This window comes from Apodemus sylvaticus, chromosome 22, assembly GCF_947179515.1.
Source record: "Apodemus sylvaticus chromosome 22, mApoSyl1.1, whole genome shotgun sequence".
NCBI lineage: Eukaryota > Metazoa > Chordata > Mammalia > Rodentia > Muridae > Apodemus > Apodemus sylvaticus.
In genome coordinates, this window is record NC_067493.1 from 34,715,397 (window position 1) to 34,732,301 (window position 16,905).

At 52.3% G+C, this 16,905-nt stretch overlaps 1 protein-coding gene across 5 annotated transcripts in view; it reads left to right on the top strand.

The window, feature by feature from the left end:
- Window positions 1-16,905, top strand: part of Eln (elastin) — a 43,750-nt gene extending 26,845 nt beyond the window's left edge. The window contains exons 17-38 of one of the 5 annotated variants that reach the window (XM_052167993.1): window positions 612-704; window positions 788-847; window positions 1,640-1,738; window positions 1,775-1,822; window positions 2,868-2,921; window positions 3,436-3,525; window positions 4,150-4,200; window positions 4,557-4,670; window positions 6,000-6,068; window positions 7,291-7,371; window positions 7,454-7,513; window positions 8,845-8,976; window positions 10,380-10,418; window positions 12,361-12,465; window positions 12,555-12,611; window positions 12,766-12,891; window positions 13,758-13,796; window positions 13,946-13,996; window positions 14,558-14,602; window positions 15,019-15,048; window positions 15,954-16,004; window positions 16,779-16,905. In XM_052167993.1, the coding sequence (XP_052023953.1) occupies window positions 612-704; window positions 788-847; window positions 1,640-1,738; window positions 1,775-1,822; window positions 2,868-2,921; window positions 3,436-3,525; window positions 4,150-4,200; window positions 4,557-4,670; window positions 6,000-6,068; window positions 7,291-7,371; window positions 7,454-7,513; window positions 8,845-8,976; window positions 10,380-10,418; window positions 12,361-12,465; window positions 12,555-12,611; window positions 12,766-12,891; window positions 13,758-13,796; window positions 13,946-13,996; window positions 14,558-14,602; window positions 15,019-15,048; window positions 15,954-16,004; window positions 16,779-16,822 (1,538 nt within the window). In that variant the 3' untranslated portion in view covers window positions 16,823-16,905. Of the gene's footprint in view, window positions 1-611; window positions 705-787; window positions 848-1,639; window positions 1,823-2,867; window positions 2,922-3,435; window positions 3,526-4,149; window positions 4,201-4,556; window positions 4,671-5,999; window positions 6,069-7,290; window positions 7,372-7,453; window positions 7,514-8,844; window positions 8,977-10,379; window positions 10,419-12,360; window positions 12,466-12,554; window positions 12,612-12,765; window positions 12,892-13,757; window positions 13,797-13,945; window positions 13,997-14,557; window positions 14,603-15,018; window positions 15,049-15,953; window positions 16,005-16,778 lie in introns of all 5 variants that reach the window. The other 4 variants (XM_052167996.1, XM_052167994.1, XM_052167991.1 and 1 more) reach the window with 4 other exon arrangements.

A 16,905-nucleotide genomic window follows, 5' to 3' on the forward strand; every position in this document is an offset into this window, starting at 1 on the left:
GCCCCACAATGCATATGATAAAGAGGCAAGATTGCACACATTTATAATCATAGCGCTGGGATAGTAGAGACAGGTAGATAGATCCCTGCCACTCACTGGCCAGCCAGGCTAGCCGGCACACACAGTGCAGGAAAAAGTGAGAGAGCTAGTCTCAAAAACCAAGATGATGGGGTCCGGGGAGATGGCCCGGTGGTTAGTGCTTGCTTAGCCGGTGTGAGGATTTGGGTCCACCTTGGAAGGCAGAGATGGGGAGTTCCTCAGAGTCAAGCTGGTTAGTAAGACTAATCGTATTGACGGAGAGACCCCGCCTCAATAGATAAGCTAAAACTCAAGGCTAGTTCCACGACAGCAGCCTTGTGCACCTATGCGTGTTTGTGCTTCCACATGCATGGGAAAACATGCATACACACATACATGTGCATGCATGTAAGAAAAGGGAAAGGAGAGAGAAAAAAGTTCCCAAGGAAGGGTTAACATCTGGCCTTGACACACATATACAGATGCAAGTATGCTCATGCATGTACACACACACACACACATGTGCTGAGCCCTCTGGAGCGTTCCTGTGTGGCCTCAGAAGCTCTGGAGAGTCACATGGTGCCTTGTCTCAGCAGGTGCTGGAGGAGCTGGAGTCCTCCCTGGTGTTGGAGGGGGCGGCATTCCTGGTGGTGCTGGCGGAATTCCTGGGATTGGAGGCATTGCAGGTAATGTGTCTCCCAGCTGGAGGGTGGAGGTGTCCTCGAGGGGCCACAGTGGCAGCGCCTCACCCTCTATGCCTATCTTCCAGGCGCTGGAACTCCCGCAGCAGCTGCTGCTGCAAAGGCTGCTGCTAAGGCTGCAAAGTATGGTGAGTGTCTCCCGCCAGAAATAGAAGGCTTGGGGCGCTGCGTGGACACTGGAGAGCCAGGAGGAGGGGTAGACTTTGCCTCTGTTCACCTAGGGGCATCTCTGACCTCCCCCGAGAAGGAGGCTTTTGTCCATAGTGGTCACCCTGTCTCAAAGGCAGCTCCCACTCTGCATGGAGTTTGCAGGGAACGGGATGGTGGCATACAACACCTGCCCAGAATCCCCCAAGGAGGGGCTGGGGGCGTGGCTCAGTGGTAGAGCCCCTGCCCAGAATCCCCCAAGGAGGGGCTGGGGGCGTGGCTCAGTGGTAGAGCACCTGCCTAGAACCCCTAGTGAGGGGCTAGGGGCGTGGCTCAGTGGTAGAATCCCTGCCTAGAATCCCCCAGGGCAGGGCTGGGGGCGTGGCTCAGGGGTTGAGTGGTAGTATGCCAAGACCTGGTTTCAATTCCCAGTACTGCAAATTAAAACATGGTAACGAAAGAACAAAGCAAAAACAAACAAACAAACAAACAAAACCCCCACAGCCTAGGTTCCTAAAGCAGACATTTCGATTTTGCTTTAGAATTAGCCATGCTCTTCCACCTACATAGCCAAACTAGACGTCCCTTTAGGCTCCATCTCAGTCCTGCTCCCTGGTGAGTTGGATCTTTGTAGAGGGATCACCAACCCATCCACATGGGATCCTTCACTTAGTACAGACTGTGATCCCCAAACTGACCTAGACATCTGTCCTAGGAGGCCCGCAGAGGTCCCCACAAGGCTCAGTCTGGGACAATCCTCTTTCCATCTACAGGAGCTGCTGGAGGCTTAGTGCCTGGTGGACCAGGAGTTAGGGTCCCAGGTGCTGGAATCCCAGGTGTTGGTGGCATTCCAGGTGTTGGTGGCATTCCAGGTGTTGGTGGCATTCCAGGTGTTGGTGGCATCCCAGGTGTTGGTGGCATCCCAGGTGTTGGGGGCCCTGGTATTGGAGGTCCAGGTAGGTTGGGCTCTGTGCATGTGTGTGTGTGTGTGTGTGTGTGTGTGTGTGCAATATAAAATATTGTTGAGACTTTGTGTCCTCTCTAAAACCTCATTCATCTATATATACGCTTAGCCAAATCTAATACCCTGCCTTTTGGATTATAATAACTTTCTAGCTAGCTTCTAGCAATAGCATCTCCAGCTTCCCTCCTAATTCACAGTGTGTTACCAAGGCAAGAACCAAGACTTTCATTAATATGCCCCACTCCTTAGCTAAGTAGGTACTCAGTAAGTGGTAGATGGATAGGTAAGTGGATAGATTGGTAAATGGTCAAGTGGGCGGCCCTAGAAGTAGTCATGTTGATGAGCAGTTGAGCTGACCAATGAGGGAGTGAGTAGAGGCTGAGTAGACACAAGAACAGGTGAATATGCAGGTAGATGGCAGGGGCTAAGAGCAGTTGGGAAGACGAGTTATCACAAGGAAAAACAGATGGGCATGTAGGTAGGACTCTGCATATGTGCTTAGAAGGATCATGCATGCATTCATGGGCAAGTGAGTGGCTACGGTGATGGACAGACAGACAGGCAGGCTGGTAGACCAGCTCCTGGGTAGACGGATGGGCGGGTGGGTGAGGAAGCTGTTGACAGATGGGTAGTGCAGCGGATTAGCTGATGAACAGATGGACAGGTGGGTGTGTAAGCTGATGGCTGGACGGATGCAGCAGTGGATGACTCAGTGATTGATGTCTAGGTTTCCATCCATGCATTCCTCCACCCTTCCATTTGTCTATACACCCATGCATTCACTCATCCATGCATTTATCTATCCAATCATTAGTCAACAAATGGACAGAGAGCTGGCAGGGGTGGGGGCAGGGTAGGTGCACTGAGACCTAAGGACAGAGAGCAAATGGATAGATAGAGATGTAAATATCTCACAGCTATAATAATAATAATAAATAATAATAATAATAATACGGAATAACAGGTAGACGGGGAATATACATTGACCATCTCTCCTCCATTTTCTCCTGAGCAATGTGTCCCCTTGATCTCTCCAGGGGCTGTGTCACCTGCTGCAGCTGCTAAAGCTGCTGCCAAAGCTGCCAAATATGGTAAGTGCCCTGTCCATCCCTGCTCTGGCTTCCACTTGCCAGAGTGAAAAGCCCTCCATCCTCTTGCTTGGAGGAGAGCGGCTCACCCAGGGAAAGCCCCAGGCAGAGCCACTTGGATCCATTGGATCCCAGGCTATCTGCCGTCTCTCCAGTTGTCTCCCACCATGAAGCTGTGCTGCTAAGTGACAGGACCACCCCAGGATGTCGTCCCCAATCTCGATAGTGTCCCATGCTTTGGCCAAAGTCCCTTCAAAGCACTGAAAGCCTGGTTAGAGTAAACCCACTCACTTTACCATAACAAAAGGGTCCCTCCCCCAAATACCCAGGGAAAACAATCAGGAAAGACTCAGGACTCATGGAAGAGACTGGTCAGGGACCCCAGGAATCCCAGTTTCCTGTCCACAAGGAACAGCTTAAAGGAAGCATACATCCTTTCCCCCAGCTAGTGAGCATCCTTCCAGGGCTTGTCCAGCATCCCTGAAGACTCTTCCCACGGCTTTTCCCTCCTCCACAGGAGCCAGAGGTGGAGTCGGCATCCCGACATATGGGGTTGGTGCTGGTGGCTTTCCTGGCTATGGTGTTGGCGCTGGAGCTGGACTCGGAGGTATCTTTCCCCGTGAACTTTAGCTCCACCTCTGGGAAGCTGGGAGAAGAGAAATGGGTGTTCAAGACATGCAGGGAGTTGGAGAGTAGATGTGGGCTTTGGTGTGCTAGGGAAGAGAGAGGCAATGGCCTTAGCAATCAGGACCTGGGAAAGCTACGATCTTTGCTCAGCAGTAATCTGGGCAACAGAATATCCACCCATTAATTTCTCTGTCTATCTATTGGTCCATCCATTCATATATCTGTTCCACCATCTATCAACCCATCATCCATACACTCATCTATTTATCCATCCACCTGCCCATTAATCTATTGCCTAATCACCCATATACCACCCATCCCCCATCCATCCATTTATCTACCTATCCATGTATACACACATCTTCCAGCCATCTGTGTACCCATCCATCCATCCATCCATCCATCTGTATGCCCATCCTTCATTGTATGTATTCATTCTTCCTTCCATTTTCCCATCTTTCCATTGGTCCATTCACCCACCCACCCATCCACCCATCCTTCTACCCGCTGACCTACTCCTCTACCTGCCCGACCCCCTGTCCTCCACCTCCCCATTCTTCTGCCCCGTCTATCCATGTGCCCACCTGCTCTCCCCTTTTTCCAGCAGGTGGAGGCCCAGCTGCTGCTGCCGCCGCTGCCAAAGCAGCCAAGTACGGTGAGTGACTCTGCCCTGTCTGATGCCCTTCTCTCTGTAGAGTCCAGGCTCTGAGTGAGGGCCAGGCAGCCTCACCCTCGGGCCTCCGGGGCAAAGATGTGAATCCACAACCCCCGCCCCATCTGCTTTCTAAACCATGCTCAACTCTTCCGCCATTTCCACCCGCTTGCTAGCGGTACCTTGTGGGCCAGCTCACTCCAAAAGAGAGAGCTGAAGGTGCCAGGGAGTCTGCCTCCCACCTCCCTCTCCGTTTATCCCCGCGCGCATACCTATATACATGTGGGAGTGGATGGTGGTGGTGGATAAACGGACGGATGGATGCGGCGAGCACAGGGGTTCATTCCTCTCTCCTCCAGGGGCCGGAGGAGCCGGAGCCCTGGGAGGCCTGGTGCCAGGTGCCGTGCCAGGGGCAGTGCCAGGGGCAGTGCCAGGGGCAGTGCCAGGTGTGCCAGGCACTGGTGGAGTGCCAGGTAAGCTGTGGTTCCCATCCTGAGATGGGTCTGTTATTGTCTTACAGAAGAGGCTTGGGGCTTGACATTTTACAGATAGGGAAACTGATCCCAGAGATGAGGGTGGGGTGGGGAGCACATCCCCTAAAGCAGTCGAATGGGGAGGGGACCTCTGTAGGAACCTGGTTGCTGGTCTCTAGCAGGCCTCTCCTTGCTGGGGAGACTCAGCCAACTCTCAAGAGCCTCCTGTCTCCAAAAGTTCCGTGATCTGCCTTTTAATCTGGGGTATTTCTAGTTCCTTACCAACAGAGGACCCTTCACTCAGGTGGCCTTAGGTCCTTTGTTATCTGCCAATCAGAGATCAAAGGGGGATTATTGAAAGGCCTTGGTATTCAAGGACCCCCCTTCCTAGGTGTGGCTTTTCCCATCTTTCTTCTACATGCATTTTCCCACCTCTGGGATAAAACTACCCTTCTGCAATTTATCTGTTCATAAAGGAACTAGGACTAGGAGTGTGGCTAAGTGGCAGGAGCACTTGCTGAACATGCAAAAGAGCTCAGGCTCATTTCTGATATTGCAAAGAAAGAAGGGGTGCTCTGTGGGTAAAGGTACTTGCAGCCAAGCCTGAGAACCTGAGTTCGAATCCTGAAATCCCACATGTTGGAACGAGAGAAATGACTCGCACAAGTTGTCTTCTGACACCCATATATGTGCTGGGACAGATGCAAGCATGCACACACACACACACACACACAAATAAATAAATGAATTGGTTCATTAATTAATGTAAATTTTAAAAGGAGAGAGGGGGTGTACTTGGGAGATGGTACAGGAAGATTAATGAACATCTGCATTGTAATAAGTTGAATGGGCAGAGCTTGAATTCCCAGAACCCACATAAAAGCCAGTGGACACCGTGGCTTGCCCACACTGTTAGGAGATGGGCGGTGGGGACAGGGACTCCCCAGACAGAGCTGGCTAGAATCGCTGAAACAGAGCTCTGGATTCAGTGAGAGACCCTGCCTCAAAGCACTCCGTGGAACCAGGAACAAGACAAGGAAGCCCTCCTTGAATTGTGTGATTCCTGTACTCACATATGGGGAGAACCTCTCAGAGATCAAATTCCCCAAGACAGGTCTACATAGCCCATACTTTCTTAGTTAAATCCTCAACAAAACTCTTATAAACGTGTGTGCGGGCATGCACTTTTGGGTGAGGAAGGAGTCATTTCCTGCAACAGCTTGGGATAGAAGTGCTACTGGGAATTTTTTACTTGAGAGCATCCTACTCAGGACTGAACCATCCATAGGCTCAGAGCTGCCTCATCTTATGCTCTCTTTATCCAAATAGGAGCAGGTACCCCTGCCGCTGCAGCTGCAGCTGCCGCCGCCAAAGCAGCCGCCAAAGCAGGCCAGTATGGTAAGTTGTCCCCATCTGTCCTTGACCATTGACCCCAGGCCAGGCGCTTCTCACATCTCCTGCTGAGGAGCCAGGGGTGCCCTTGAATTCCTGTCTTTCTGCCTCCACCCGCCTGTGCTGGGATTCCAGGCTTGTGGCGCCAAACTTGGCTTATGCAGTACTAGGGGCTAGAACCCAGGGCTTTCTGCATGCATGGTGAGCGCTCTACTATCTAAGCCATATCCCCAGCCCTGAGTGCCAGCTGTCCTCATAGCCTTTGGCCTCTCTGCGCCCCTCTAGCAGTGTAGGACTGCCAAGCCCTCCATGACCTGCCCTAACCTACTTCCGAAAGCTCCTAGTTCCCCAGGTCCAACGAGGACTTGTTCTCTCTGAATCTCAAGCTAGAGGCCAGCCTTATCGCTTTGAGGGGCTGCATGCATTTCTTGATGATGCCAAGGTCACCCTCAGTATCCCCAAGAATGTATACATTTCCTAAATGTGGTTGATCCTGAATTATGATGAATGGTAGATGGTCCGCTTCTAGGAGCTCAGCCGGGGTGCAGTCATAGGCTGGGGGTTGCTGAGACTTGGTGTTAATAGATTTGGGAGCCAGGCCTGGGGGTACTGGCATGTAATCCCAGCTGCTCAAGGAGCTAAGGCAAGGCCAGGCTGAGAAATTTAGTGAGACCCTATCTCAAAGTAAATAATAATAATAATAATAATAATTTAGTGAGACCCAATCTCAAACTAAATAATAATAATAATAATAATAATGAAAAATCTGGGACCTTTTCAGCAGCAGCAGTAGAACTCCTGTGAGGGACTGGAGATGTGGCAGTGGTAGAGTCCCTGCCTAGAATCCCCCACAGAGGGGCTGGGGGCGTGGCTCAGTGGTAGAACACTTAGCATATTCAAGGCCTCCCATTTATTCTCTAATACTAAGAAAGAAAAGAGTAAAACAGCAAAGAACAAACCTGTTTGTCCTCCACTGTTCTCAAGCAAGCCTCCAAAGTGTTCCTATCCTTCAAAAGGCTACAAATTACTAAATTTACTTCTGAATCTTATTACATAGGAGCAAAACTAGGCCAACAAGGGGAAGTCTCTGTCCCGAGATCACACAGCGAGTCTTTGCCGTGGTTGGGAAGGGAACCCATAGCTCCTGACGCAGACCAGGCTCTTTGACGCAGCTCCTGATCTCTTTGTTTAGGCACTGAGTACAGATAAACTATTTCTTCTCTTTTAGGTGTTGGTGGGGTTCCCGGTGGAGTTGGCCCTGCTGGTGTTGCTGATATTGGACCTGGTCTTGTACCTGGCGGTCTTGGAGGTGAGCTAGGGTGGATGAGTGGGACGAGGGATTCCCGGAGCCTTCCTGGGTGCCATCTTGAATATCCTTCCTCTCTCTTCAGGGGCAGGGACGCCGGCTGCCGCCAAATCTGCTGCTAAGGCAGCTGCCAAAGCCCAGTACAGTAAGTGCGCTTTGATTTCTCTCTGCTGTCTCACCCACCCGCCATGACACACCGGCCCATCACAGCCACAGAAAGCAGCCTCTCAGATCCATCTTTCGCATCTTTAGGTCTTTAGGTCCCCCATGGCACCTAGCAGAGGGCTCAGAAGTACAGACCCAGCAAGAGGGAGGTCTGGCTTCGAGTCTGGGTTCCCAAGATAGCTGAGTGACTTCCAGCTTCTTTCAATTTATGTATCAAGTGGGGAGGGGGCGCCAATGGCATGGCTACCCACAGAAGGTCACTAGGAGAATGTAAGAGGTTCAGGGTGAGGATGCGGTTCAGCAGGTAGAGCGCCTAACTAGCACGCACGAAGAAGCCCTGGCTTCCATCCCAGCAGTGCCCAAACCAGGCATGGCGGTGCACGCCTATAATCCAATCCCAGGGCTTGTGAGATAGAAGCAGCAGGACCAGAAATTCGAAAGTACCTTCCATTCAAGTCCTGGGTCCATGAGACCTTGGCACGCGTGGGAGTTAAATAGATGTTCTCCAAAAGCTGAGAATGGTAGTGCATACCTCTAATTCCAGCACTTGGAAGGCAGAGGTAAGCAGACCTCTCTCTCTCTCTCTCTCTCTCTCTGTGTGTGTGTGTGTGTGTGTGTGTGTGTGAGAGAGAGAGAGAGAGAGAGAGAGAGAGAGAGAGAGTTCGATGCCAGCCTGGGCTATGGTTCCGGGCTAGCCAAGGCAACATAAAGAGATCTTGTCTCAAAAAACAATAAGAATTAGGGCTGGAGACATGGCTCAAGGGTTAAAAGTACAGACTGCTCTTCCAGAGGACCTGGGTTCAATTCCCAGCACCCACACAGCAGCTCACGACTGTCTATAACTCCAACATCTGATACTCACACAAACATGCAGGCAAAGCACAAATGCACATGAAATAAAAAATAAGTTATTGGCCGGGCGGTGGTGGCGCACGCCTGTAATCCCAGTCCTTGGGGGCAGAGACAAGCGGATTTCTGAGTTCGAGGCCAGCCTGGTCTACAGAGTGAGTTCCAGGACAGCCAGGGTTCTACAGAGAAACCCTGTCTTGAAAAAAAACCAGATCCAAAAACAAATCAAATCAAAACAAAACAAAACACACACAAAAAAACAAAAAAACAAAAAAAGTTATTTAGATACACAGTAATAAAAACATGAGCTCTGGTGGAAGTCCACGGAGGGGAACTAGGATGGGGAGGCTGCTGCTCCCTTGGAGGCCTGACTCAGCTCCTGAGTTGGGGCACCTCCCCCGGGGCAACATTCCACATATATATATATATATATTTAACCATTTACCACCATCCTCTCTGCAGGAGCTGCTGCTGGGCTTGGAGCTGGCGTCCCTGGATTTGGGGCTGGGGCTGGCGTCCCCGGATTTGGGGCTGGTGCTGGTGTCCCTGGATTTGGGGCTGGTGCTGGTGTCCCTGGATTTGGGGCTGGAGCAGGTAAGGAAAATTCTAGAACTTGGTAGAAAGTGCCCTTGAGCTTAAAGAAAGAGGATCCACCTCCTGCCAGGACTCTATCCCTACCCAGCATCCATTAGGTTTTCCCGAGCAGACAAAAACATATGGGTGTCAGGCAGGATAGCACAGGCCTGCCATCTCAGCTACTCAGGAGGCTGGGACACGAGGCTTACAAGTTCAAGACCAGCCTGCCCTGTAGAAAGGCTCCAAGGCTGGCCTGTATAATATTGTGAGATGCTACCTTAAAAGACAGACAGACAGACAGATAGACAGACAGACAGATATGATACAATAGTGGCTAGTACCATAGCACAATGGTTGGAACACCTACCTAGAATCCCCCAGTGAGGGACTGGGGGTGTGGCTCAGTGGTAGAGCCCCTGCCTAGAATCCCCCAGTGAGGGGCTGGGGGTGTGGCTCAGTGGTAGAGCCCCTGCCTAGAATCCCACACTGAGGGGCTGGGGGTGTGGCTCAGTGGTAGAACCTCTGCCTAGAATCCCCCAGGGAGGGCTGGGGGTGTGGCTCAGTGGTAGAGCCCCTGTCTAGAATCCCACACTGAGGGGCTGGGGGTGTGGCTCAGTGGTAGAACCTCTGCCTAGAATCCCCCAGGGAGGGCTGGGGGTGTGGCTCGGTGGTAGAGCCCCTGCCTAGAATCCCACACTGAGGGGCTGGGGGTGTGGCTCAGTGGTAGAACCTCTGCCTAGAATCCCCCAGGGAGGGCTGGGGGTGTGGCTCAGTGGTAGAGCCCCTGTCTAGAATCCCACACTGAGGGGCTGGGGGTGTGGCTCAGTGGTAGAGCCCCTGCCTAGAATCCCCCAGGGAGGGCTGGGGGTGTGGCTCAGTGGTAGGGCCCGTGTCTAGCGTGGATGAGGGCCTAGGTTCCATTTCCAGTACCAAGTGGAAATAGAGCATATGGAGCAGCAGGTGAGGGCCCAACAACCGCAGGATGTAAGGTTTTAGAGGGAGGCATAACGAGGCTGACACCAGTCGAAAGAACCCACCTAACACCGGCAGAAAGGAAGGTGGAAGTTTCCTCCTCCAGGCCAGCCTGTTAACTTCTGAAAATGCACTAGGAGCAAGGACACCACTAGGAAGCACTAGGAGCCTCACCCTGTGCCTAGTCCCAGGCAGGCTACACTGGGCCTAGAGGGCATAAGAAGGGACAAGCATAGGTTGGCCCTCAGGAGTCCCAGATGAACAATGTCAGGGTTAAATACTGGAGCCCTGTGTCTACAAGTAGAACCCTCCTGGCTGGAGTGCTATAGAATTTCAGAGCTTTAAAACACATGACCTAGGTAGAAGAGGTCAGGATGGGCTTCCCGGAAGAGGCAGTAGAACCCCAGGTCCAGAGCTCTGACCTGGTCTCTCTTTCCCTTTTTCTACAGTACCTGGATCCCTGGCTGCATCCAAAGCTGCTAAATATGGTGAGTGCTACACACCGACTGGTCCGTGTCACTCCCACATCCTTGACGGTATAGGGCTGAGCGACATCTGAGTGATGGCCACAGTCCTACCACCTGCCTATTAACCCCATGTGGCAGTCAAACACACCTGCTGAGCCTGGCATGGTGCTACACACCTATTATCCCAGCTCCTGGAAAGTGGAGGCAGGAGGCTACCCTTGACTACAGGGAGAGTCCTATAGCATATACCCTGTCTCACCCACAACAACTCCTATCTCCATGCTCCGCTCCGACCCTGACAGTTTCCGAGGAACAGAGGGAACATCACTGATGTTGGTCCTATGAGGCCGGGCAGCTTCAGTCTCTGTTCCGCCCCGCCCTTTGGCCAAGGAGCTGTGGGGTTGTGGGTATTCCTTGTGAGGCATCCCCAGGCCTCCTCCCTCCTTTCCTGTCAGCATGACTTTGCCCAATACACGCCAGTCTGAAGGACGTGGCAGAACTGTCTGCCTTGCCACTTAGCACTCTGGCCAGACCCACACTGTCTGTGACCCCCACATTCCTGGCCTCCTAAAGAGCCAGGCAGGGGGGCCTCTGCCAGGGATGCACCAATTGGCCACAGTTTGTCTACTTGAGGCCAGTTTCCACCTCGGAAAATCCCATTCCTCAGCTACGCACACACACACACACACACACACACACACACACACACACACATACAGCCCCTGATCACCCACAGCCTCCTCTCAGGTTCCTTGCCAGCTGCTCTTGGCCCTAGTCAACAACTTTACCAGGGAAACGCACTAAAGATCTCCTGGAAGAGCAGCCACTGGGTTCTTTCCTGCCCTTAGGACCTTGAACACAGTTTTCTGTTTAACCTCTCATTTGCCTCAACCTTCTCATTGGCAAAACTGGTGTGACTCTTTGGCATAGAAGACCATACCTGTGAGGCCAGCTTTTCATAGGCTGAGGCAGGAGAGTCTCAGGTTCAAAGGTAACACAGCCTAAAGAGCGAGAACCTGTCTCAGAAAAACCAATAAAAAAAAGAGATGAGCCCCTGTCTAGAATCCCCCAGGGAGGGGCTGGGGGCGTGGCTCAGTGGTAGAGCCCCTGCCTAGAATCCCCCAGTGAGGGGCTGGGGGCGTGGCTCAGTGGCAGAGCTCCTGCCTAGAATCCCACAGGTCTAGGTTGCATTTCTGCCTTATGTCCCTAGGGTATGAACACATCTTTGAGAAATAGGGGTCTGAAGGTAGAATGTCATCCTAGCAGTAAGGAAGCTGAAATGGGACCAATGGGTCATGAGTTCTAGGCCAGTCTCAGCAAGACTGTCCTACTAGGACAAAAAGAAAAGAAAAAAGTAGGGGCTTGAAGGATAGCTCAGTGTTTTAGAGCACTGACTGCTCTAAAGTCCAGCTCTGACTCCAGAGGTCCTGAGTTCAATTCCTAGCAACTACATGGTGGCTCACAACCATCTGTAATGGGATCTGATGCCCTCTTCTTGTGTGTCTGAAGAGAGCAATGGTGTACCCATATACATAAAATAAATAAATAAAATCTTTAGAAAAAAGAAAAACAACAAAAAGAAAAAAGTAGCTTGGTGGTGGTGGTGCATGCCCTTAATCCCAGCATTTAGGAGGTGGAGGCAGGTGTATCTCTGAGTTCGAGGCCAGGCTGGTCTAAAGACTGGGTTCTAGGACAGCCAGGGCTACACAGAGAAACTCTGTCTTGTGTGGGGTGGGGGTGGGAACAGAAAAACAAAAGCCAAAAGAACAAAGTTCCAGGCATATATATAGCATACAGCATATCTTGTAAATTTCTGCTCTTGGGAGGAGGAAGCAGGAGGGTCAAGAGTTCAAAGCCATCCTCAGCCATGCAGAGAAACCAACGCCAACATGCGTTATGAGTGATCTGGTTTTCAAAAAACAAATGAAAATATGGACACTGTCCCTTGGTCCTCTCTCCACAGGAGCAGCAGGTGGCCTTGGAGGACCTGGAGGACTCGGTGGGGCTGGAGGACTCGGCGGGCCTGGAGGACTCGGTGGGGTTGGTGGTGTTCCCGGAGGAGTGGCAGGTACATTTGTGCTGTCCCAGCAATGGGTTGGCTGGGAGTGGAGGCTGAGACTCCTGTGCAGTCCTTCCTTGAGTCCCTTGTGTTCCCAGGAGTAGCACCTGCTGCTGCCGCTGCTGCCAAAGCTGCTGCCAAGGCTGCCCAGTATGGTGAGCGAGAGCTGAACTTCCCTGGCCTATCCCTGAGACCCTGGGGCCCAGCCATTGGGTACCCTGGAGAGGATGTGGGAGGTCAGGGATCCCCTGCCAACAGGGTCTTAAGGAGAGTCTTCTGACTGTGTGTCATGCATGGGTCTTCCCTCAGGCCTTGGTGGAGCCGGTGGACTGGGGGCCCGTGGACTGGGAGCTGGTGGACTAGGAGCCGGTGGACTGGGAGCCGGTGGACTGGGAGCCGGTGGACTGGGGGCTGGTGGAGCTGGAGGCCTTGGAGGTAAGGAACGAGTGAGTGAGGTCTATGAGAAGGAGAAAGAGGCATGCCAAAGCCAGGTATGAAGACACACACTGTTATCTCAGCACTCCAGAAGCTAAGGCAGGAGGATCATGAGTTGAAGGCTAACCTGAGCTACACAGTGAGTGCAGGGTCAGCCTAGGATATGTTAGACCGTGTCTGAAAGCAAAGGGATAGAGGGCTTAAGCAGGAACTGCGCTGCTGCCCGCTGACACAGAGCTCCCTAAACCTGTCTTCTCCTCTCTGTCAACCCAACAGTTCTCCAGGTGAGGGCTCATTAGCATACTAGAGTCGACCCATTTCTCAGACAAGAAAACTCAGAGACTGGAGAGGAATTCCTTCCCTAAAGTCTCTACCATCATGGTGGATGTGTGCTTCTCTCTCCTCTCTCTGCCCTTGTGTCCCCCTACCTAAACTAGCCTGGATGCAGTGCTCCCCAAAACTAGACATATAATAGCAACTTAATGTCTGGGGAGATAGCTCACTGGTAGTGTACTTGCCTAAAAATCCCCCAGGGAGGGGCTGGGGCATGGCTCAGTGGTGGAGCCCCTGCCTAGAATCTACCAGGGAGGGGCTAGGGGTGTGGCTCAGTGGTAGAGCACCTGCCTAGAATCCCCCAGGGAAGATGCTTTACTGAATGGTATAACACTAGCATGCATTAGATCCTGGAGTCCATCTCTAGCAAGAGAGAGAGAGAGACCGTTAGAAAGATGGATGTGTGAAGGAGGAGGGAAGATGGAATGGTAGGATGTGGATAGACAAGTCGGGGCAGATACTGATCAGCTAAGTGGGCTGGAGTTGGGGAGAGAGGTGGCCTTCCTGAGCTCTCCTGTGCTTGCTTTCTCCAGGTGTGTCCCCTGCCGCAGCTGCTAAGGCAGCCAAATATGGTGAGTTTCCCCTATGGCCTGCCCCTCTCCAAGAGGCTCGTGCCCCCATCCCCATGAGCCACGCCTGCCCTGCTCACGGTACCCCTGAAGATCTTGTCCACAATGTCAGCAGCCCTGTGTCCATTCTGATCCCTCTGTCCTCTCCCCAGGTGCTGCTGGCCTTGGAGGTGTCCTTGGAGCCAGGCCATTCCCAGGTGGAGGTATGGCTAACTCTGTCGTTCTCAGATCTGCCTGGCTCTAGGGGACAAACAGCGGGGTTCTGGAGACTGAATTCACATGAGGTCTATAGGTGGAAAAATCACTCTAGGACAGGAGACAGCTATGGGAGGAGTACCCGGCCCCCAAGTTGAGGATACTGCCAACCAAGCTCCACTGTGTGGTGAGGAATATGAGATAGAGATGCATTTAACTGTGACAGGGACTTCAAGGCTTGGGGACATGGCTCCGTTGGTAAAGCATTTATCATGCAAGCATAAAGACATGAGTTCAAACCCCCAGTGTGTGTGTAAAATTTGCAAGCTAGGGAGGCGGTGACTGGAGGATCCCTGAAGTCTGCTGGCCCGGCTAGTTTTGCCAAAATTGTCACAAAAGCTTCAGTGAGAGACTTTGCATGCACGCACAAACACCCCACAAAGAACGTGGCTTCAGTAGAACTCGGCAGTGGGAAGAAGCTGGTACCAGACATCGCAACCAGGTGATAAGGCCACGGCATGGCCTGCCACCGTGCACCATGCATCACCAACCCTACGTCTCTCTTTCAGGAGTTGCAGGAAGACCTGGCTTTGGACTTTCTCCTATTTACCCAGGTATGCCTAAGTGCCCTGCCCTGGGACCCAGTTCTGGGCTCTACTAGACCCCTCCCCCTCCTCGGCTCCCTCTGTGCAGAAGAGCTGCGCTAACATTGTAATAGACCCTAAGATGAGCCCAGACCCCAGTCTAGCCTAAGGACCTTTCTAAGGGACAGGGACACCCTTCATATCAATCAGAGTCCCTGTGGGTCAAAGAGTTTCCCTACCATACCTCTCTTGAAGTAAACTGAGGCTCAGAGACAACTAAGCACTATTCAAAGGTGTGAGCAGACACAGAATCAAGGACTCCTGCTACCCAAGTCCAGGACCTGACCCTTTTCTATATCACATGTCCTGATCCAATCAGGGAAGAGCATGGTAGGCTCCCAGAAGTAGGTGCACTGATAATACCTCTTCTTCTTCTTACCCCATAGGTGGTGGTGCTGGGGGCCTGGGAGTTGGTGGTGAGTCTTCAGTAAAAGGGCATCTCACAAATCCTTTTGGTAGAAGGAATCTTGGCGATGTGTGTGGGGGGGAGGGAGGGGGTGGTGGTGGTAGGGAGACTGAAGCAGAGGGATCAAAGTTCAAGACTAGCCTGGGCTGTGGAGAGCATTCCAAACAACTTAGTCAACTCAGCAAAACTCTTGTCTCAAAGTCTTTTATAAACATTTTTTAAAAGGCTGATGATGTAACTCAGCAGTAAAGTAATTGCTTAGAACCTCCTCCTCCTCCCCCCCCCCCCCCCCCCCCGCCAGTGAGGGGCTGGGAGCGTTAGTCAGTGGTAGGTTACCTGTCTCCAATCCCCCAATCAGTGGCTCAGCACTAAACCTCTTCCTTAGAACCTTTCTGATAAGTTACAGGCGTGGCTCAGTGGTAGAGCCCCTGCCTAGAATCCCCCAGTAAGGGGCTGGGGGCGTGGCTCAGTGGTAGAGCCCCTGCCTAGAATCCCCCAGTGAGGGGCTGGGGCATGGCTTAGTGGTAGAGCCCCTGCCTAGAATCCCCCAGTGAGGGACTGGGGCATGGCTTAGTGGTAGAGCCCCTGCCTAGAATCCCCCAGTGAGAGGCTGGGGCATGGCTTAGTGGTAGAGTTCTTGTCTAGAATCCCCCAGTGAGGGACCAGGAAGGTCGCTCTAGCCGAGCTCTTGTCTAGAATGCACTAGGTCCAGGCTCCATTCCCAGTACTACAGAGCTTAACTCTGGGAAGAAAGGTGTTGGCAAGACCAGAGAGAGGTAGGCGGGTTGATTGTTAGGAAGGTCTTGGGAGCCTACAAAAACAGGACAGAGTTGGCACGAGATGAGGATGCTGGCAGAGGTAGGGGAACCCAGTATCCTGCCCACCTCATCCTCTGCCAACACCCCCCATACACAGGAAAACCCCCGAAGCCCTATGGAGGAGCCCTTGGAGCCCTGGGATACCAAGGTAAGTAGAGATTTCTTCCCTAGGGAAGGAAGACACAGAGTCAGAGGTCAATGCATATATTCTGAGATGGGAGCATGTCTAGGACCCTCCATGCTCACACTCGGTGTAGCCTGGACATTCTTGCCCATGTCCCTCACCGCCACAGAGGAGTCTGGGACTTGAAAGTGATGGTGAAATAGAGTGGGAGGGACTTCCAGGAGAGACCACCAGGTGGCACTAACAGACCAGATCTGGGAGAAACTGCATGAGGGCTAGACACCAGCCTGGGCTACCTCCCTACCCCAGGCTATCTATCCCCACGTTTGCTAAACAGGTCTTCTCAGCATTCAGGAGGACTGTGAGTTAGAGGCCAGCCTTGACTCTGTAGGAAACAATGTCACAACAACCCCAACCAGAAAGAGAGAGAGAGAGAGAGAGAAAGAGAGCAATGAGTATAGCTCTAGGTTTCGTCCCTAGCACAGCATAAACTCAAGCAAGGTGGTGTGTGTCCATAATCTCAGGACTCAGAAGGTAGAGACATCAGAATCAGGAGTTCAAGGCCATCCTCAGCTATGAACTGAGTTCATGACCAGCGTGAGCTACATGAGCTATTGTCTCCACAAAGAAGGGGTGGAGGAAGAAAGGGAGGGAGGGAGGGAGGGAGGGAAGAAAGATGGAAGGAAAGAAGAAGGAGAGAAGGACAGACTGGTTTATTTTAGATTTTCTGAGCCTAGGATGGAAGCAGACAGCGGGACCAAGCTAACCACCCCTTGTTTGTGCCCTGTTCCAACCCAGGTGGGGGCTGCTTCGGGAAATCTTGTGGCCGGAAGAGAAAGTGATCTTCTGGGGACCCCTGACTCGCGACCTCATCAACGTTGGTGCTACTGCTTGGTGGAGAATGTAAACCTTCTATGACCACCCC